This window comes from Dreissena polymorpha, chromosome 5, assembly GCF_020536995.1.
Source record: "Dreissena polymorpha isolate Duluth1 chromosome 5, UMN_Dpol_1.0, whole genome shotgun sequence".
NCBI classification, from domain to species: Eukaryota; Metazoa; Mollusca; class Bivalvia; order Myida; family Dreissenidae; genus Dreissena; species Dreissena polymorpha.
The window spans coordinates 41356596-41378977 of NC_068359.1; the positions used below are offsets into that span (position 1 = coordinate 41356596).

Consider the following 22382-nt stretch of genomic DNA (forward strand, 5'->3'; position numbering starts at 1 on the left):
ACAGACAAAGCGGCGACTATATGCTCCCCCCCAAAAAAAATTTGGGGAGCATTAAAAAGTCAAAAATATAGGAAAATATAGGAAATATAGGTTTTGAAAAATATGGGAAAAAATTCTCCAAAATATAGGAATATAGGAATCAGCTGATGGCCTGTTTAAGGCATTTCTTATATTAATCGACATTATAAACAGTAAAACACTTTCAAAGTAACAGTCTCATATGCCCATGATACTTTATACCGATACTTTATCATGGTACCATAATAGTGATATGTTTGTTATTTTCCTTATTTTTCTACAACATGTTTATATTTTAAAATGAATACAGCTTCACCTCTTTGTCCTGTATGTAGTTATAGGGTCCATGGACAGGGCAGTCCCCTTCAAACTCCTCATTGCATTCTCCACAGTCTAAGAGAGCAAATAAACACTTGGCAATAATCAAACTAAGTCAAAGACTTATATCAGCTACTAGAACATTAGATTTAAAGAACCCACATATAATTATAATGAAAAGTATAAAACCGCTAATTTAGAAAATATCTGAAAGACAGCCTTTGCATCACAAGACTCTTTATTTCTATGCCCAGAGTCATCAGTTCACATAATAAGCTCATATGGTTTAATCAAATGTTCTTTCTGAGTTATTTGCAACACAAAATCTGACCCAAGTTCAAGGTACAATTGTAAAAAAGGTCAATAATTTGACCTTGTGACTTAGTTTGTTACTTCATGTGACTCTCTTTTAATTTAGGCTTAGATATGAACAAGAGATGTGTTCGTCAGAAACACAATGCCCCCTATTGCACAGCTTTTAAAAAAAAATAAAAAAAATTATCTTTGACCTTGAAGGATGACCTTGACCTTAAACCTACACCACTCAAAATGTGCAGCTTCATGAGAGCGCCGCTTTGAAAATAATAAAAAAAAATTTTTACCTTTTACCTTGAAGGATGACCTTGACCTTGAACTTCCACCATTCAAAGTGTGCAGCTACATGAGATACACATGCATGCCAAATATCAAGTTGCTTCAGCTATCTTCAATATTGAAAAAGTTATGGCCAATGTTAAAGTTTTCGGATGGACAGACGCCATATATTTGACATTTAACCTTGAAGGATGACCTTGACCTTTCACCACTCAAAATGTTCAGCTTCATGAGAAACACATGCATGCCAAATATCAATTTGCTATCTTCATTGTGAAAAAGTTATGGCCAATGTTAAAGTTTTTGGACGGACGGACAAACAACATATATAAGACATTTGACCTTGAAGGATGACCTTGACCTTCACCTTCCACCACTCAAAATGTGCAGCTCCATGAGATGCAAATGCATGCCAAATATCAAGTTGCTATCTTAAATATTGAAAAAGATATGGCCAATGTTTAAGTTTTCGGACGGACAGACGCCATATATTTGACATTTGACCTTGAAGGATGACCTTGACCTTCACCTTTCACCACTCAAAATGTTCATCTCCATGAGATACACATGCATGCCAAAAATCAAGTTGCTATCTTTAAAAGTGAAAAAGTTATGGCCAATGTTAAAGTTTTCGGACTAGTTACTATCAAGTTAAACATTATGACCAATGTTCTTCAAGTTTAACTTTTTATATGGCTTATCATATGGTAACTAGGGCTCATTGAATCATTGTCGACCTGAAATGGCCCCCAAGTCACCCGGGGGTGACTAGAAGCCGATTCTTGTCACCCTGGGGTGACTTCAAGCTGATCGGGTGACTAGAATCGGCTTGAAGTCACCCCAGGGTGACATGACTCGGCTTCTAGTCATCCCCGGGTGACTACAAGCCATTTCAGGTCGACAATGATCCAATGAGCGTAACTAGGTGGTGCTTTTTTAAACCAGTGACCTAGTTTGTACCTATAGTTGTACTTGGCCTTGAAACTCTGAGCAAGTTTTATAAAGATTGAATCATAAACACGGCTTTAAAGGGTAAAAATGTTTGCACTATTTGACCTGCTGTCCAAGTTATCACTCAACTTAAACCAATAAAATTTAAAATTTTGCAAAGTTTATAATTTTTTCCAAGTTTTATCAAGATTGATTAATAAATGTGCTTTCTAGAGTAGTAATACAGATTTTCAATGACTTGACAAATTACAAATGTAGCCTAGTTTTTAACGTACTTGACCTGGGTTATAACTTGGTTTTAATATTTTCACTATAAACATACTGACAAATTTTTGTCAATATTGATTTAACTGTTGTCAGTAGAGTGGTAACAAGCCAAATGTTGACCATGCACAACACATGTCGCCGAACTTATCACTTTAATTCAACTTGTAAACTAAGTGCTCAGGAAGCTAAAAATTATAATGATGTTTGTTGGTCTTTCGTGAGACTTTCTAATGCAAGGTAATGGATGTTTTGTTCTTGGGCTTACAGAGAAAATGGTCATTATCTAAGGGTTCCAGGCTCATACAGCTGGTTAGGTTCCTCTCTTGCAGAATGTTTTCAGTCTTGTCTTTTTCTGGGGATCTCGTTTTCTTCATTCTCTGCAATGGTGTTGAATATGAATAATATACTTTACATTGAACACATTTTATTCTGATAACAGTTATCTTTTAATCAAAACAAAAAAACATTCCATCCAACAGATTTACAGCTATAAAATATCTCATTCACAAACAAACTCTACCTAAACAACAGACAAAGGGAATGTTTTCTGCAAATACTGATCACAGCAAAAATGTGATTCTTAACCATCGTCTTTACATTAAGATTAATCAGGCAGTGGAAGTTTTAGCATATTCCGCCAAGCAGCTTAAGATTTTAAAACACAAACATTTTGAGACTATATTTTCTTATGCAGAAAAAGAGACGAACGACCATAAAAAATTATGTAAAAACTTGTTGCAGCCAATATTCCTTACTTTATGATAATCACACATGAAAGTCATTCAACATTCAAAGTTTGAGCTAAGTCCACCCAGTAGTAACAGATAGGTTGGAACAACAATCTTCAGGACAGACACATGTAGGTTTGGACCAGTACAGTGCTCAAGCCTCAATACCTCCCTATAATTGATTGCAATAAGAGGAAAACAAGAGGGCCGGAAAGGCCCAAAGTCGCTCACCTGAGATTCAAAGGAACTGACCTGTTCTGTGCAGCCCAAGATGTCATTAGAACAAATGTTCTAACCAACTTTCTTGAATAGTTAACACCCTGGCGGCAACATTTTTCAACAGACCGGGACCATTTTTGTACACATCCAAGGTAACCTTCTGACCAAGTTTCATGAAGATTGGACAATAAATGTGACTTTTAAGAGTGTTAACAAGTTTTTACAATAGACAAATAAGGAAAAATGCACCTCCCCCTGGTGGCCATGTTTTTCAACAAACTGGAACAATTTTTAAAACCGTCTAAGATATCAATGGGACAAATCTTCTAACCAAGTTTCATGAAGATCAGACAATAAATGTGGCCTCAAGAGTGTTAACAAGGTTTTACTTTAGCTATATACATTGTACATGTAAGGAAAAATGCCACGCCCCCTTGTCTGCCATGTATTTCAACCAACCAAAACCATTTTCAAACTCATCCAAGATATCATTGGGAAAAATCTTCTGACCAAGTTTCATGAAGATCGGACAATAAATGTGGCCTCGAGAGTGTTAACAAGATTTTACTAAAGCCGTATATAGCCATATAAGGAAAAATGCCCCGCCCCCTGGTGGCCATGTTTTAAAAGCAACCAGCATCATTTTTTTAACTCGTCCAAGATATTATTGGGATGAATCTTCTGACCAAGTTTTATGAAGATCGGACAATAAATGTGGCCTCTAGAGTGTTAACAATGTTTTACTATAGCCATATATAGTTATACACTGTAACTCCAATATAACGCGGATGACGGGGTCCAAGCCATGCAACAGCGTTATAAACGGATCCGCGTTATAAGTTTTGAGCTCATTTATTGCAGAGGGGCTATAAAACAGGTACAGTATAGCCTGTAATATAGGTACTGTGTATTACCATTCTGTGTTGTCATCCGCAAATACATGCATATTAACCGAATCGTATCGATAACATTATACATACCGCTCTTCTAATGTGCACATTTATCCGATAATCCAATAAAGTTACAACATCACTTAAAAAATAATAATCTTCAACATTTATGACGATAAAAATGTTTACGACTTTCGTAAACACAACTATATGCATACGCCATTTTTCAGAAGTGTAAAGAGAACAGTGCATTATGGGGCAGAGCTTTCATTGGACGAGCGGATTTAAATTTAGATTGAATGCAATACGATACATGTACAAAGAAAGGTTGTATTGCGTCATACGCCATCATGCAAACAACGTGCTTTCCGGGGACTTTCTGATACCGGGCAAAAATGAAAGTGAATCTCTGTTGACAATTACACTGCGTTAGCATGTAAATAAATTGTCTTGATTATTTCATTAATTTCTCGTACAAGAACTGAATTAAATGACTTAATACTAGAATGATAATTAAATGACAGAAAAACTTGTTTTATACTGTGCGTGGTATATTTCAAAGCCGCTCCTTTATTACAGAGTCGAACTGCAATAATATCAAAGTAAGAATGTTTTTAACGATTTGAATAACTTTAATTTTATAATTATCCCTCTTGCACTAACATTGAAATTAGCGCACCGTACCGCTCTGATAGGGAATACGTGTAATAAACACTGACACGCGAGTGTTCCACACCTTTATTGACATTACACAACAGATTAACACCAATTAGCTGTCGATGTTGTTTAACCTCGAAGCGATTAAAATAGGTTCAACGGACGGTATAATAAAGCAATCAAGATGTGATCGCTGCCATCTTTGAATTGTCTGAAAATAAATTAACTTGCATAACATGGATTTGAACCAGAAATGGAAGGTAGGAGAAAAAACGGGATCCAAGACCCACCCGTGTTATATTGGATTCAGCGTTATAATGGAGAGCGTTATATTGGAGTTACAGTGTATAAGGAAAAATGCCCCGCCCCTTGGCAGCCATGTTTTTCAAGCAAACGTAACCATTTTCAAAAGCATCCAAGATATCATTAAGACCAATTTTCTGACCAAATTTCATGAAGATTGGACAATAAAGGTGGCCTCTAGAGTGTTAACAAGGCAAATGTTGACGCCGCACGACAAACAACGCATGACGGACAAAAGGAGATCACAAAAGTTCACCATGAGCACATTGTGCTCAGGCGAGCTAACAAAATACTGGTTACTTATACATACCTTAACTTTCTTCACATGGTCACAATTTTCCTCCAATTTAATCTCAGCTGGTTCCAGGAAAACGGGGGCAGTCCTTGCCAAAGCATTCTCTGCAAGCATATCATTAAAATTAATTCTGTTATTACTAAGTAAGTTATCCAACACCCTCTTTTTTCGCAAAAATACGGATTTTGTGTGACTCGTTTTTCTTATACCGGATTTCAAGTGTGTTATGTATCTATACTAGGCACACTAAAACAAGGGTACAATACTGTGAAATATAATATTATTAACATATTATTTAGATTTGGGGTCCTCTCATCCATGAAATAAAATGCCGCACGAATTTTCATGTCTGAAGTCTTACATCAGACATTCTAAAAAATCCACAAATACAAGTTCCAAAGAAAATGCAAGATTTTGTAAAGATTATCGACACAATATGATGTCAACAAAAATAAATAAATCCATTGCACCTCTACAAACAGCTTAATGCAATCTGGCGTGTTGTAAAAACTGTGCTTTGATATTATTACATAATTACCAAGAGATGTGTTTGTCAGAAACACAATGCCCCCTATTGTGCTGCTTTGAAGCCATATATTTGACCTTTGACCTTGAAGGATGACCTTGACCGTTCACCACTCAAAATGTGCAGCTCCACGAGAAGTAAGAAAGAGATTGAATGGAGAAATGATTTTTTTTATTATTTTTTATTTTTGACCTTTTGACCTTGAAGGATGACCTTGACCTTTCACCACTCAAAATGTGCAGCTCCACGAGAAACACATGCATGCCAAATATGAAGTTGCTGTGTTCAATGTTTAAAAAGTTATGCTAAAACTTTAACTAAGGTTAAGTTTAAGGAAATAAAAATACAATGATATTTGACCTTTGACCTTGAAGGATGACCTTGACTTTTCACCACTCAAAATGAGCAGCTCCATGAGATTCATTGAGATTGAATCAAGAAATAAAAATTGATTTATTTGTAATTTTTTACCTTTGACCGTGAAGGATTACTTTGACCTTTCAACACTCAAAATGTGCAGCTCCACGAGATACACATGCATGCCAAATATGAAGTTGCTGTGTTCAATATTAAAAAGGTTATAATAAAACTTCAATGAAGGTTAACGTTTTTGGAAAGAAAAATGATATTTGACCTTTGACCTTGAAGGATGACCTTGACCTTTCATCACTCAAAATGTGCAGCTCCATGAGATACACATGCATGCCAAATAGCAAGTTGCTATCTTCAATATTGCAAAAGCTAATGCAAAACTTTACCCAAGGTTAAAGCTTTGGGACAGAATGACAGAGTGACAGACAGGCCAAAAACAATATACCCCCGATCTTTCAATCCGGGGGCATAAAAAGTTTCATGGTGATTCCATGTTAATTGTTTGAGTTATTGAGTGCACATAATTCACCTCCATCTTTTTCCGAGTTCGAATGTGTTGGAACATTTAAGTTGGAGTATTGGTCCATTTGTATCGTCCCTCCACCCACAGCTGATTTAGCACAATATTGGTCAACATTTGAAAGTTCAATCTCTTCCCTTGTCGGATATACAGAATTAAGGTCGGCCAGTTTAGCTTGATTCTCAGGTGTTTTTGAATATGTATGATCACATAAAGCATTGTGATCATTTGCTGTTGTATTTCCATTGTCTGTTTCTGTCTTTATATACTGTTTAGCTATACCACATTCATTATTGAGGTCATATATTGCTATATAACCCTGGTCTGTACTTGCATTTAGAGACTGTTGTGATGCCCCACATACAGAATGTAGCTCATCTTGTGCATTTGAATTGGAAGTCGTGTTTTTGTTCACACATACAGAATTGAAGCAAGCTTGTCTGATAACATCTTGACACATAACTTCACATTCAGTCTGTTCTGATTTCACACATTCAGAGGTGAAGCCATCTTGTTTGTTGCCATCTGAATGTCTCTCATCCCATAGAACCTGTTCTGATTTGGCACAAACGGAATAACAATCAGAAGCCGTACTATACCATGCTGTCCATTCATCAGTCTCAATTTTGACACAAACAGAGTTTAAGTCATCTATTGTTTGGTCTGAATTTAATGACTCTGGACTTACCCTAGCCGATATAGTGTTTACCCTAGTTTGGGTTTTGGAATCAAAGTCCTTTATAATTGACTTAATTGTACACTTGCTTTTAAGGTCACTTTCCCAGGTATTGCTTTCTGTCTTTCGTTTTCTCATTTTGAACTTTTTGGAGGCCGCCACACTTTTCTGTGTATGTGTCATTCTGAAAATATTCGTTCATACTTCATACTAGGCAATTTCATGAGACAGATATGGTCACAACACTTACAAATGTGTAAAAATATTGCAAACCACTTTACAGTTACACTCATTACATTAAGTGATCTGAAAAACTAATCTTTATGTATTAGTGTATGTGTGTTTTTTTCAATATTTTTTGTAGGGCTCTGGTCAACAATACCGGGTAATGCATACTGTGCAAAAGAAGCCAATCCCTAAATGATTCAAATGAAAGAATACTATCTTCTACAAACATTTTTATATTCATTTTTGGAAACTTTATCTTGACATAGTAAAGTGTGTTCCTTGTTGTTACCATTTTGTTTCATCATCAAGTAATAGCAATGATAACGATATCGACCGATTTGTTTTTGCTCAAACATGGTAACACTTACATGTAGTAAGCGTGTTCGAATAAATCTTAGCGGTCATGAACACAGCTTCAATCTCATCAATAAGTAAACAATAACAATACATTTTCATTGTTACCTTAGAATACAATTATTGAAATAGTTGGAAAAAAAATTGTTATTGACAAAATATTAAAACAATGACTATAAATAATTAAATAAACATAAGCATGCAACAAATAACACTTTATTTTAAATATTTTTTTAATTCATGAACACAATGGACATTATTACACGAAATACACGTTAAAAATTATTTTCCGTGTTTATCAAGTGTATTATTTAAGTAAAACTAGATTAAAACTAATAGAATTAACTTGAAGTGTTGTTGTTGTTATTTCGTACCATAGCTATTTCGTACCTATTACTTTTGGGGTATTTCGTTACTGTCGATTCTAATATTTTGAGTTATAATAGTTATAATTCTTTTTTTTTTGCTTCATCTTCTTACTATTTCCAATTTCATTTCTTACTGTTTTGCGCATATTGCACACTTAATTTATGTGTTCGAACTCAGTTACAAACATAGTTGAATTTAACCTCCAGTTCAAGGGAGATAACATGAACCCTTTACTATACAAGGATTTATATTGGATGAAACAAACTCGAAATATAGTTTATTAACAGGTAAATTTCGATATATTTTGCTCAATATATACTATTTATGCAACTTTCTTTCATTATAGTCACAAATATGTGTGTATTTAAATTCAGGAGTGATGCGACCGAAATTCGTGTCGGAACTCTCGCTATTAAAAAGATAGAGTGGACTATTGACGCCAAGAGTCTGCCAAAGCAAAAATCATCAAAAGACTCTAAGGCGGCAATTTATATTGACTAGTAAGTAAGTGTACCAAGTTTGAATGCAATAGCATCGATACTTTATGAGAAAAGTGGACCTAGACGCAAAACTTAACCGGACGCCAACGCCAATGTGATGACAATAGCTCATTTTTTTTTTCAAAAAATAGATGAGCTAAAAATTGCAGGGCCCTCAATCTATTAAATCTGCCGCCGAAATTCTTCGGCAGTCCCCCACCTGAAAAGTATACTTTTTTCCCCTTTTGGGGGGAAAAATTCCGCCTAATTTTTTTTTTTTTTAAATAGACAGATGTGTCTCATGATTATTATATCTCAATTCTATTTCAATTTCATCTTTGCAAACATACTAAATTATGAAAAATGCAATGAATATAGTGCAAACATGTAAAAGTGTAATAATGAGAGAGTAAGTAAAAAAAATCCCCCAAAAAGGGAAACGCCGCGAAAATTCTCCCTCCTAAGGGCTGCGGACCCCTTCCCCCAAAGTAGTGTGAGGGCGCTGAATTGTCATGTATTACACTTTTTAGGGCTTTGTTTTATATTGAATGCACCTTGATCTAGATCTGACACCATTGATCGCTGATGAAAAATAACACTATCCACACCACTTACAATTATAATGAAATTAATACATTTTCATTATTGTTGAAATATAATTTATTTAATTCCTACTATCTGAAAGAATACGACTTATCTATTGTTTTGTGGAATTGTCAGTATTTAGTCTTCCGATCACGTTTACTCTATGCTTATAACTACTTCGTATTTTTATGACGAGGAAATTTGATTTGTGTATACTGGTGTGGGGTATTTTCGACGATGTAACGATTTTTCAACAAATGGCAATATAAATGATGCAAATAAATTTGAAACTCGTGAATATTTTCATAAATTTGTTTTAACAGATTTTTATAAAAAAAACTTAGTCAGAAAAGTTGTCTACGTGTTTACAATAGACCGTTCCAGAATTTAGTAATTACCCAATTATCTCCCCTGAATACTCTCCGCGTCCGCCATTACACTACTGCCTAACAACCGGTAACATATATAAGAGAGCGCCAATTATTCAACGGATGAATTTCTTTCTTTTTGTAAAACTTTTTTGTTTGTCATGCAAATTGTATGAAATAAAGTTTTTCTGCTAGAGAAGATGTTAAGCTAGTGTTATAACAGAAAAATGTTTGAAAAACGTGCATTTATTTAGGTATTTGTCTAGGAAAATAAACACGTTAACACATTAAAAAAATATATTTAAATTAAATGCAATATTTATCATTTGATTATTTGCATCAATCTTAAAATCGCGTAATCCTTTGCATTCCAGTGTTGAACTGCCCGTTTGTTGTGCATAATCCGATTATCTCGTTTTGATCAGATATTATCCAGACTTAACTAACAACATGGTGTCATCCCGGGGTGTCATAAACCACACTGGGTGGCAGATGACAGTCTGGTCATTAAACACAATTGATGATGCCACCATGTCTTCTCTTTCTGGTAGTATTAAGCAGTCATTTGGTTTAATATTTTACCTCCGACATACTTAACAGTTGCGTACATTAGATATGTTACATATTGTACAAATTAAAAGTTATGTCCAATATAGAATATCAGAAATTGTACACCGTAAAGATACTAGCCCGTTTAATCCCTGGTTTAATTTATGAAAAAAAAGTATTTGATAATTATAAAATTTACCTAAAAACATAACATTTAACGTATTTAGAGGGTATCGGTTAATTAAAACTACGTCATTTCGTATGAAGATTTAATGTTACGGCAATGCACGAACGACATCATAAAAACAAGAAATTACATTTGACACCAACGGGGGTAAATAATGTTTTAAAAAAATGTATATAGATATATGTGTGTTTAAATGTTAGATATTTGCCACTCATACTCACTTGTAACGAGTTTTCATTATACATGAATACACAGTTCAAATTGCATCATGTAAAGTTGTGTTTTTCAGTTGTATGTTAATATTCCTCAATAGCGTCATTCTCTGTACAAAACCCATCAAATTAAAATTACATGTAAATACTGTCATGCACTTCGCTTTTAATAGGGCTTTGTAGTACGTTTATTTTCATTGCACCCCTTACACTTTCTATCACTCACGTGTTTATCACACTAACGTACTCATGCCATTCATAATTATATTTTTATAATTAGATGTGTTACTATTGTAATTTATTGAAGCTTTTCCGCAAAAAAATACTACGGCTTATGCATAGAGCTCTTTGTTGTGTCAAATTGTCGGCCTTTCAGTCTTCAGATAATCTTTACTTTGATGCTAATGACGCGTTTTTTTTAAGATGCCAAAAAATGTATTAATAAATTCTTTTGGCACTAAATAATATATTTTTGAAATATTATTTAGGTGTTTTTTTTCGGAGTTTCGTTTCGATTAATTGACTAAACAAGCGTCGTTATCCATATGTTTTGCGTTACTGCAAAAACCTATAAAATACATTTTGTAAGATTTTTAGCTTTATAGCTGTTAAATGATTCCAAAGATGAAAATCTACTCAACTAGATATATTCACTTTCTCTTCATCTTCCATATAATCTCCTAAAAGATCGTCAAGATCAATATCACTCTCCCCAAAGTTCGGGTTTTTGTACGAGACATAATTCCAGCTCACAAAATTAAATTTAAATCCAAACAACAATTTGTTTATATCTGATTTCAGTTAGAACAAGAAAAATAATGGTAGGCGTATCAAAAATACCATACTTAATACAATATGTTATGATTTTAGAGTATAGAGTTTTACCCATTTCAAACAATTAGCGTTAATTAATTGCGCGAGAATCTTTAATAAGTATAATCTGCTTGATGTTGCGGCTATTAAAATCAACACAACAATACATGCGTGAATTGTTTGTAACAAGTAATAAGTAAAATGTCTAATCAAAATAATATGAGCGACTGAACCGGCAAATTTTCGCTGATGATTACCACTTGTTTACACACACACAAAAAACAAACACACAAGAGCATTTTAATTTTTTTATTTGTAACAATCAATCTCAACTTCAAACAATCAATTTAACAACAAAAAATGTGATAATCGTCTGAAAATAATTCATTAAGTAATTTATTTATCCGACATCGGCGAAGCGGGTATTCGCTACGTCTTTGGCTTTTTGAATCGCTGACTCGCAGAAGTTGGCAGCAGTGTAATGGCGGACAGTCACTTGACTGACAATATTGCGGCGGTCAATTTATCGATTCTGGAACGGTCTATAAAGAAAAATGTCCGATACTCACCGGTTGTGTTCTGTGTATCGGGTGGGGTATTTTCGACGGTCGTGTTGCACTAAAAGTAAATAGTTCCATACTCTTCAACAAAGATAAGGAATATGGCCCAATTAAATAATTAACATTTTAAAACTGTATTTAACTAGTTTGAACAGAAATTGACAGCTTTTAGAACCTATTTACAGTTTTATTTATGTCAGCCGTCTATTTTATTAGTCTTCACCAGAACACTTCGGGCAAAGGAAAGAGTCATCCCGCCTTAGTACTTTGATTTGCGTACAAGATGTCAAATGTACCCATCCTTGACACAATTCACAACATCCCCACTTGACAATGTTAATGAATGAAAGCTTTGTGTCAGTGCAAGGGGGATAGAAGAGCTTGCAAATAATGCACTTGTCAGACTCTGCAATGTCACTGTCATCTGAGTCGGAGCTGACCACCTCTTCAACTGGGGGCTGCTTTCGTTTCACCCGAAGGCCGGAGGTACTGGGTACAGCGGAAGAGATGATACACTGTTCTACATCTGCACACTGTTTGCTCTGTGACTTCAAGTGAAGCTTTATTGCGCCAACAACTGGCGATTCTGTGATAGCTCTGCCTCCTACAACTTTACTTAGGGTATTCCTTGGCTTTTTCTGTTGAACATTTTGTTAGAATTTGACCACCTTTTGTTTGAAAAAATGATTCATCGGATTTTTCAGGAATAGCTTGAGTCGAGTCGTTGGTTTTGAAAGCTGTTGATGGAGCCAGATCCAAGGGGCTTATCACATTTGGATTTAAGGGAAATACACCCGACTTTCTAAAAAAGCTGCCTGAATATTTGAGGTAGTCAGTGTACTTGTGTAAGCTCTACAAGCAAGGGCACACACTTCATACCGCGTGATTGCATTACCACCCCTTTCTCTTATGTGTCTATGGAAGGCAGAATTCCAGGCTTGTTCTAGGGGCCCATAGCAACTGACATCTAAGGGCTGTAACAGATGACTACAGTGAGGGGGCAAAGCAAATAACTTATGTGTTCTTTTTTGCCCATTCAATCAACGGCAAAGATATGTGACTCTTGTGGCCATCATATCATACCAGAATATAACCACTGTCTCTAGCTGGCAAATACTTCAATAAATGAATTTTCATGTAATGGTCAATTATAACAGAATTTGACCATCCACTTTCAGTGACTGTGCCTGCTGCTCCAGAGGTAGCTCATTCTAAAAGGGAGTCCAACATACGCTTACCAGGAAACACAAAATAAGGTTGTATTTGGTGTCCGACACCACTAACACATCCAATCAAAGTAAAAAAAATTGACTTTCCAGATGTAACTGCCTGGGTTTTGCATAATTTTCCAGAAACAGTTTTTGGTGGTTTATGTTCAACATTTAGTCCTTTCTCGTCAATATTGAATATGCATTCAGGTTTGCTTGTTAAGTCATATTTATTCATTATGTTTGTCAGTTCTTTAAAGTAATTGTTAATCGAAATTGGATTAGCAGACATTGCACGGGATAGTTCAAGACTTCTAGGCTTGGTCAACTTCAAATTTGGCCATATGGACATGAAGCCAAAACCAAGTCAAATCCTAATGTTTGCGCTTTTTGTTTTATACCAACGTGTACAGCGTAGTCAGATGCCAAATTGATTGTTTCCTGGCGTGAGTAGCCGTAGCCTACTTCAGCCATTGTTTGCAAATGGCTAGCTAAAAATGCCTCTTGATCTAACGTGAACAAAGTGTGCGGCCCAGATCTTAAGGTGTCAATGTCAAATCTGCCCTTAACCCGATCTTTTAAAGTGGTTATGGGCACTGCGAACATCTTTGCAGCTCTTTCCACTGAAATCCCATCCTCTACAACAGCCTGGTACGCTTCTGTCAAATTCCCAGGGTCATACGTCCTGTAAGGGCCTCTAGGAGGACCCTTATGCTACAAAATATATTATATAACTGTTTTTGCACGTGCCAAATACAGATTCTTTATTTATTAAATATCTTAATTAACAATAAAACGATGTAAAAACTCGCATAACTCATTCACGTTTTTTATGTTGAACAGTTTACTACAGGTTCAAATGAATATCACGTGACTATGGTATGTATGACGAGTGAAGCAGACGAACTGTCAAAAAATTAAGTTGTTGTTAAATAAAGTAAAACTTTATCAATTAATGGTGATATTTAGGGATTAGCTGAAAGGCATGAAAAGCACAATGTTTGGACAAAAGTATGTTAATTTACTGTCCCTATAGCCATGAAATGGTAAATTAGGTCATCGTTGATGGATATGTATAGTCAATGTAAACAACACGTGTCTTCCGTCGAGTATTCACGGTACGCATGTTTACACCGGAAAATGCGCAATCATCGAAAATACCCCTACGTCGAAATTACCCGATGTCACGAGGATATACATCTATTTGGTACTAAATATGATATATTTGCACAGTTTAAACTAAACGTCCATCACCCGTCGTAAAATATTGTTCGCTTTTTAATAATTTGACATAATAGAAATATACATGTTCTTTAATGCAAATACTCGATTTATGCAAAATCTAACGGCGAATATTGATCAAACTTAATAGCATATATAAACCTCATCAATGTGTTGTTCATTTGTAACACTTATACTCCCGGCTTTTACTAGTTTGTTTAGATTTAACCGAGAGCGAATTCTAGATGGGTCAATACGGTCACATTTCAAAATGGTACCAACACGCAGTCTGGTTCCCATGATGAAAGTTTGTTTTAACTTTGTTTCTATTCAAGTTGTTCATGAAATAAAAGGAAAAAGCATCTGCTGCTACCAAATGCCAGTAAATGAATTTCAATTACCATATATTTCTTTTTACCAAAAAAGAAACGCATTTTTTCAAACATGTAGATTTTATACAGCATGTTTTTCCGTAGTAAGCCTCTTAATGAATACATACGAATTTTGGCAGTGAACAAATACAAAACACGTATGTGTTAAATGTCAATCTATAGTTAAATGTGTATTCTTGGACGTAAAAACGAAAACTGCATTTAAATCCGCAATGTTTTCACAAAATACTCACTGTCTCAAAGTATCGGTCCTTCTGATTGGTTGCTTAGATTTTTTACTATGCGCATACATGTGCTTGTTTTAAAAAAGTAACTTAATGGAAAAACGAAACTCTAGCTCATGTTGTTTTTAAAATAGAATTATCTACATCATACGTCGGTGCAATCACACTTGATTATTACGCGACGAGTGGTGCTAGGTCAAGAGAAAGATATGAAATGATGGGATTGATAGAAGAGATTTGATAGTTAAAAGTATAGAGATAGTAAAAAGTTTAGCCACCTTCGTTTTCACCTCTTCAAGCCAGACCTCTCCGGTTACGATAGCCGCGGCCGGCACAGCAATGGGAATCACTAGGGGGGACTTGGAGCTTGGCACCTAACAGTTATTAGAAGGTGAGTGACGAAAGCCCCTTCTTGAAGGATACCAAGTCAGGGGCCTCTGCGACTGTCGCAGGGAGGTGGTTCCAAACGAATATAGTGCGTGGAAAGAATGAATTCTTGTGGTAAGATGTGGAGTAGACGGCTGGTGGTACTTCTTGTTATGGTCCTTAGGGCGACTTGGGGCTTGTATAAGGTATTGGTTGGCTGGGATATCCACCAAGTCATTGATGATATAATACAGCATGGCGAGTTGCGCTTTGGTCCGTCGTGTTTCAAGTGTCTCCCACCCCAAGTGCTCGATCATGGAGGATACGCTGCTGGTGCTGTGGTACCTGTTGGTTACATATCTAGCAGCCCTCCTATGTACCATCTCAAGCTTGTATGCCATGTCCTTTGTAAATGGGTTCCACACTGTGGAGCAATACTCAAGGCCTGGCCGGACAAGAGAGGTGTATGCCGTGGTCTTAACCTTCTCATTGCTGACGCGTAGGTTGCGCTGGAGAAAGTCGAGTGTACTATTTCCCTTTTTTACCGTTACGTCAACAAAGTGGTTCCATGAAAGGTACTTGGTAGTCGAGTCAGTCTCGAGGATGTCGTCTTTCAGGGAGTAACGAACATGATTGTGTTCCTCTTTCTGTGGACACGGATAATGCTACACTTCTCGGGATGAAAGTCCATGCCCCATTGTTTCTCCCGTTTGGCTAGCTTTATCAGGTCGTTTTGTAGGATCTGGCAATCTTCTTCCGAGTTGATTTCCCGATACACAACACAGTCATCTGCGAAAAGCCTTACTCTGGATGTGACATGTAGTGGCATGTCGTGGATGAAAACAGAAATAAAATTGGTCCGAGGACGCTTCCCTGGGGGACTCCGCTGATGACGGGTGCTGGCTCGGATGTTGCTCCATCAACGACTACCCTCTGTGTGCGATCTGTCAGAAAGGCTTCAATCCACTTCAAGGTGTTGCCCCTGATGCCATAGTGGTTGAGTTTGGTGAGCAGGCGACTTTGTGGCACCCGATCGAAGGCCTTGCTGAAATCAAGTACAGCAAGGTCATGGTGTTTATGGCGGGCCATGGAATGGACGAGCTCATTGGTCAGCGTCAGTAGCTGGGTTTCGCAGATCCGTCTTCTCCAGAAACCGTGTTGGCAGTCCGTGAGTATGGCATGTCTATCAAGATGGCCCATTATGTTGCTTACAATAATGTGTTCCAGTATCTTACATGATATACATGTCAGTGAAAACGGCTGTAGTTGCTGGCTTTGAACCTTTCCCCTTTCTTGTAAATTGCCGACACATTGGCTGTCTTCCACACGTCTGGTATACTGCCATTTGATACTTACTGTATATAATATTCAGGAAAGGAGCACACTGGTCTGCCATCTCTTTGTAGATGCGTGCAGGAATTAAGTCTGACCCGGCTGCTTAATTTTCTATACATGAGAAGGGCACGTTTACCATCTGTGGTGATGTCTATGTCTGGCATGATAGGTGATGGTTCATCCTCAGGTGTTGGGATGCTGGAACTGTCCTCCTTGGTGAAGACTGAGTGGTACTGTCGGTTTAGGATGTTGGCCTTTTCAGTCGGATAGTCGGGTACTTTTTCTTTATCCTTCAGTGAAGCTACCCCGCAATTATCTTTCCTTAAGGATTTGATGTAATTCCAAAAAAATCTGTTTCGAGTGTTGTTTTGTGTTGGTAGGATCGACTTCAATTAAGTTTTCATTATATCTCCAGTACTCTTGTCTTTCCTGTTTCCGGTTTAAGGAAACCAGTAGATTTAAATTTGCAGTGAAGTTTGTTCCTTTTTCGATGTAGTGACGTGATTGTTTTTGTGATCCATGGTTTTTGGACTTTGTTCCCCTAGAGGGTCTTTGTTGGGATGTACTTGCTGATCAGCGACTTCAGTTTGTTCTCGAAACCCTTCCAAGTGTGGTCGACTGAGATGTTGGCAGTTTGTTCAGTGAACTCTGGTAAGTAGGCAGACAGTGAATCTCTGAGCCTGTCGAAGTCGGCTTTCTTGTACAGGTGCACTTTTCTTCGAGGCTTACGAACTCTCATTTGGCAAAGACTGGACTCTATAAAGATGGCATCATTATCCGCTATGCCATGCAGTACTTCGCAGCGATTTACGAGTGATTGGTTATTGGAGAAGAAGAGGTCAAGCAAGTGTTCTGTGTACTCGGTGATTCTTGTGGGTTTATTAAAAGTCTGGACAAGGAAAGCGTTGTGGCAATGTCAAGGAGCTGTTGGCACTGCTTCATATTCGAGGCCTGTGGCTTTTGACACTCATTTTCCCAATCTATGTCCGCGAGATTGAAGTCGCCGCCCAGCCAGTCCAGGGCTCCCTTGACCTTTATCTTGCACCAAACCACCTCACAGTCGTCTGGCGGATTCACTTCTGCTGGCTCATCACTTGCTTATTTGTTGGACACAAGGAGGAATACGCCACCACCATGGGCATCATTTTGTCGATCGCGGCGGTATGACTTGCACTCTGGACCCAACCGGCTTGTTATTGCATATAGAAGCTTTACGGAGAATCCGACGATGGACGAAGTGTTACGATTGGTATGACTTGAAGTGGGGTGGGAAGACATCAGATGAGCTGACGCTGCTGTTTAGCCAGGATTCGGATCCGATTACTACATCAGCTTGTGTGGAGGCAATCATGTTCTCCAGTTGTGCCTTTTTTCCCGGACTCTTTATGGACTGGCAGTTGATAATAAGAACTCTGAGTGGCAAGTCATAACGCTTGTCAGGTCTAGCGTCCGTGGTGGAGCTATGGGGCCTACATTTTGGTGACAAGGTGGCGTTGGGGCAACTGAAACTGATTTCGCTGTCAAAGTTTGAGTTTAGACTCAGATTTGCGAAGCTTTTGCTTGTGTCAACATTTTATTAAAAATAATAGGTATATAGAACATTTGATAAAACTACTACTAATCCATAAACAAACTAACATAAGTGTGTGTTACGTAATTAAAAATCAAAGCATCACCCTGGAATAAACATGACCTACTTTCCAATGAACATCGGAAATCATGAGAATGATCGTCGTAATAGTCATGGATAACCATCAAATAAATTACAACTTCCAAAAATTGAAAAAAAAACAAACTTTCCAGCACTTCTTGAAGGCTTTTCGTTAAAGGCACGATAGCGGAGCAGGTGCGATACAATGAGAGTAAGAGATAATACCTCTATTAACGGCTTAATGGTATGCGAACTAGGACTAAATCTTTATTTGGTGATTATTTCGTACGCACCAGAAATTAATTGTAAAACCTGTAAATAATCTGAAACAGAAGAAACAAACAAGATTACAGAAATTGTCTTCATCTTCATCGTGGCGTATTGGAGATGGTGTCCGTATAACGACCGGGAGGTCACGAATAGTAGAAGATGCTATAAAAGTTTCAGCGTCATAGACGTAAACCTTCAAAAACCACAGACGTTGAAGCTCATCCTCGAACGTGCCCATGAGAAGCATTACTATACATACTTGCAATTGAACAAATGTACTTATTTAATCTAACAAAGGACTTTAGTATAGAGTTCGCCACCACCAAACAGCTGACAAGACTTCAGCAGTTCAACAGCACTGTCCTCGTCCTCCGCAAGCCGTTTTGTGAACTGCAATCTGTACATGCCTTTTTTGCGACACTAAGATTCATTAAGGCAGATGCCCCATACTCTTGGCCATGATGTCAAGAAGAAGAAATACAATCTAAGTCACAATATTTCGCCACATTTAAGGTCTGGGGCGAGATTAACCAGTTGTCCAAAGCTTTGTGATGGACTTTGAGGCCGGTTTGTTTTACCTTTTTCAATCATTTGGTAGCGTTAGTCGCGTTATTCATGAGTTATTATGTTCTAGCTTGTTCAATCATGTAGTAGTATGAGATATTAATATTTCAGCACTATGGTGCGCGCTTAAGATGGAGCAAGGCTGTTGTAAAGTCCATAAACGCAGTGTGCCTTTAGGCGACGTACGAGAGACGCGAGGCCGTCAATACATTGATGCCACTTAATGCGAAAGTTAGTGGCAATTCGATTTCTGCCCGGAATACAGATTTCGCGTGCTTTCTATAGGTACACTTTTTAATTACTAGTAAATACAGTAATAAGACAGTACATAACAAAATTCGTTTTCAAATATTGTAATAAAATGCTTTCATTAATCCATGCCTGCTGACCGGGCAACGTCTATGGAGACAGAAGCCGTCTTTGGCTATTTTCTGTCTACCTGGCTGGATAGTACCGTATGGAAGACTGGTTCATATACCGACAAACATTGAGAACTAACAAAGATACAGAAGCCATGTTATAAATTCGGTATGCACACCAGCTTGATAAGCCTTTTGCCTTTTGTGGGGATGTCATTATCAGGATGCAGAATTATGTGACTTTGTTGGGTTCCAAATTAAACGTTAATGGATGTACACATCGGTAAGGGCTGCTTTTTAAAAATATTTGTTTAAACAATTTTTCGCAAGAATATCAACTAGTGCATAAAAGACAGATTTTTATGCTGCTTATGACAATGTGAAATACTGCTTATGGCAATGTGAAATACATAAGAATTACTTTATTTCATAAGCCTGTGTTCTTGTTCAAAAATTCCATTTATATTGCACGATAAAGATTTACGCAACGTGAAATTTTGTCACCGATTTAAGACGTATTCAAAGCTCTATTCTTATACCTGAAGATATCGGCACACACTACAAGAAAAATTGTCTTTTATGCACTAAACATTTTTCTAAATGAATTTCAATAACTTGAGATATTTGCAAAAATAAAGTTCTTTACGTTGTGTTTACACTCTGTCCAGTCCGTGTGTATATCCCGGATAATCCCGTTGATTCTGCACCCTGACTATCGTGTCTCGGTCTGCAGGTTTCATATATACATGCATGCTCTCGGAATAACCGCGCATTATATCCATTGTATTCAGGACATGACTGTGTGGTAAGTCAGTTTGCGATAACCAACGTCAGTTTGCGATAACCAAAGTCAGTTTTCTTTGCATGGTTTGCGGAAACAACCCTTTTGGCCAGAACTTTCAGTGTCAACACCTGTTTTTGTGCTATTTTTAGGGGAACCTGTGATTTATTCGGTCCTTAAGAAATTTACAGAGCATGTTTTGCAAATCAGTATGTGCTTAGAAGCCTTAGCTACGCTAAGAACCGTAACTCACTATGCTAGGAACGATTACCGCTGCCTGTCTGCACTGCAGACGACGAATGCTTAGGTGCGTCTGCTCTACTACTGCTGTGAGTGTATTTACCAGCTTGTAAGCCGACATTGGCCAGTCTAGTGTTTATCATTGAAATCTGTACATATTGGCTGCTTTCAGGGAAAACGGGGCTTAATGCATGTCAAATAAGATAAGCCTGTGCACACTGATTAGCCTGTGCAATGCGCACTAGCTAATCAAATACGACTACAGCGAACAACTTCAGTGCCTTCAGCGCTTTGATTTAAAATATGTTTTGTTTTGGTTGTTTCTTTTTTGCGTTTTAAAGATATGACATCTTGGTATCAAATAGTTTATTCTGATCAATCTGATTATATTTTACAAAATAATAAATGGAAAAGTCGAAAAAGTTGCTTGAAACACGCGATTTTCTAAAAGATATGTGTTTGTCTAACACATGGTAACTTGTAATCATCTTATTTGACCAAACTAACCGATGGTCGACCTTGTTTCTTCCTATTGCTCATCAATATTTTATCAACATGAGCATCAATAGCTTTATCCTCATCATTTTAGTCGCAAATATCGCGATGTTACGCAAAAATAAATACTAATATAATCAGCAATTTAATCGTACGTCGAACATAAGGTAGATCTGAAGCGTTCAGATAATTAAATTGGAAATGAAAAAAAAAGATTATTTTGTAGTTCTTTTTCACTATAAAGAACCGTGTTCGTTTGTTTGAACGGTCGAGGTCGCGTATTGGATATGGTGTTCGTCTTATGACGGAGAGGTCTCGGGTGCGCTTTCTGGGAGCGTTTCATAAAGAAACACACTGTCAGATTTATACTCGAAATGGACCTAAGAGTGTCTCAATAAGCGTTGAAATCAAGTAAAACAAGTTTAATTAGCTGTTCAGTATTCGATATAAAAACCTCATCGTATAAATTGCACAAGATGCAGATAAGCTACATTTTTTTATTCGTGCATAGCATAGGATTAACTCGAACGTTTCACAATTATTATTCACGAAATAACACACGTATTTTAAATACAGTCATTGTAAACAGTCTCAATGAAAACCCGAAAACATAATCAGTATACTGACGTCTTTATCCAACAAGGCGCATTTAATGTTGACCTCCTCGCATTTCACGACATCTTCCTCTGCGATCTGGTACCGATCCCCACCACCTTGTTCATGTTAGATGAGCAGTCATTATTAGCCAATGATTTCAGAGCACGTTTCCTGCTTTGGCGGTGAAGCTTTTTCTTCAGCTCGGATTCTTTGTTTCGTTCACGTTTTTTTGTGTGTGTCTTCTCTCTCTCTCTCTCTCTCTCTCTCTCTCTCTCTCTCTCTCTCTCTCTCTCTCTCTCTCTCTCTCTCTCTCTCTCTCTCTCTCTCTCTCCTCTCCTCTCCTCTCTCTCCTCTCTCTCTCTCTCTCTCTCTCTCTCTCTCTCTTTCTCTCTCTCTCTTCGTGTCGTATCTTTGCTGGGTCCGTTTCGTTATTCTCTGTATCCCATCTCCGTCGTATTCCCTGTATCCCATCGACGTCGTATAATCGCCTCGTGCCAACTTTTGAAATCTTTCTCATGGTTGTATGTGCAGCGTGCCCCTTTCTCTATTGCTCATAAAATTCTGGTATGGAAACAGCGTTCTATTTACGTCACGTGTTTTTTTACGTCATGTCGTCACATGTGTTAAAGCAGAGTTGTGAT

The 22382-nt window shown here is 37.2% G+C and overlaps 2 protein-coding genes across 2 annotated transcripts in view; both read right to left on the reverse strand.

Moving 5' to 3' along the window:
- Positions 1–7404, reverse strand: part of LOC127832557 (zinc finger protein 383-like) — a 29850-nt gene extending 22446 nt beyond the window's left edge. Inside the window, exons 1-4 of the mRNA XM_052358079.1 lie at positions 6668–7404; positions 5256–5344; positions 2414–2525; positions 335–411 (exon numbers count right to left, since the gene is read on the reverse strand). Coding sequence (XP_052214039.1) covers positions 335–411; positions 2414–2525; positions 5256–5344; positions 6668–7118 — 729 coding nt within the window. The 5' untranslated portion in view covers positions 7119–7404. The remainder of the gene's footprint in view (positions 1–334; positions 412–2413; positions 2526–5255; positions 5345–6667) is intronic.
- LOC127832569 (uncharacterized) overlaps positions 1–22382 on the reverse strand; it is a 67867-nt gene that overhangs the window by 38226 nt on the left and 7259 nt on the right. The window lies entirely within an intron of this gene.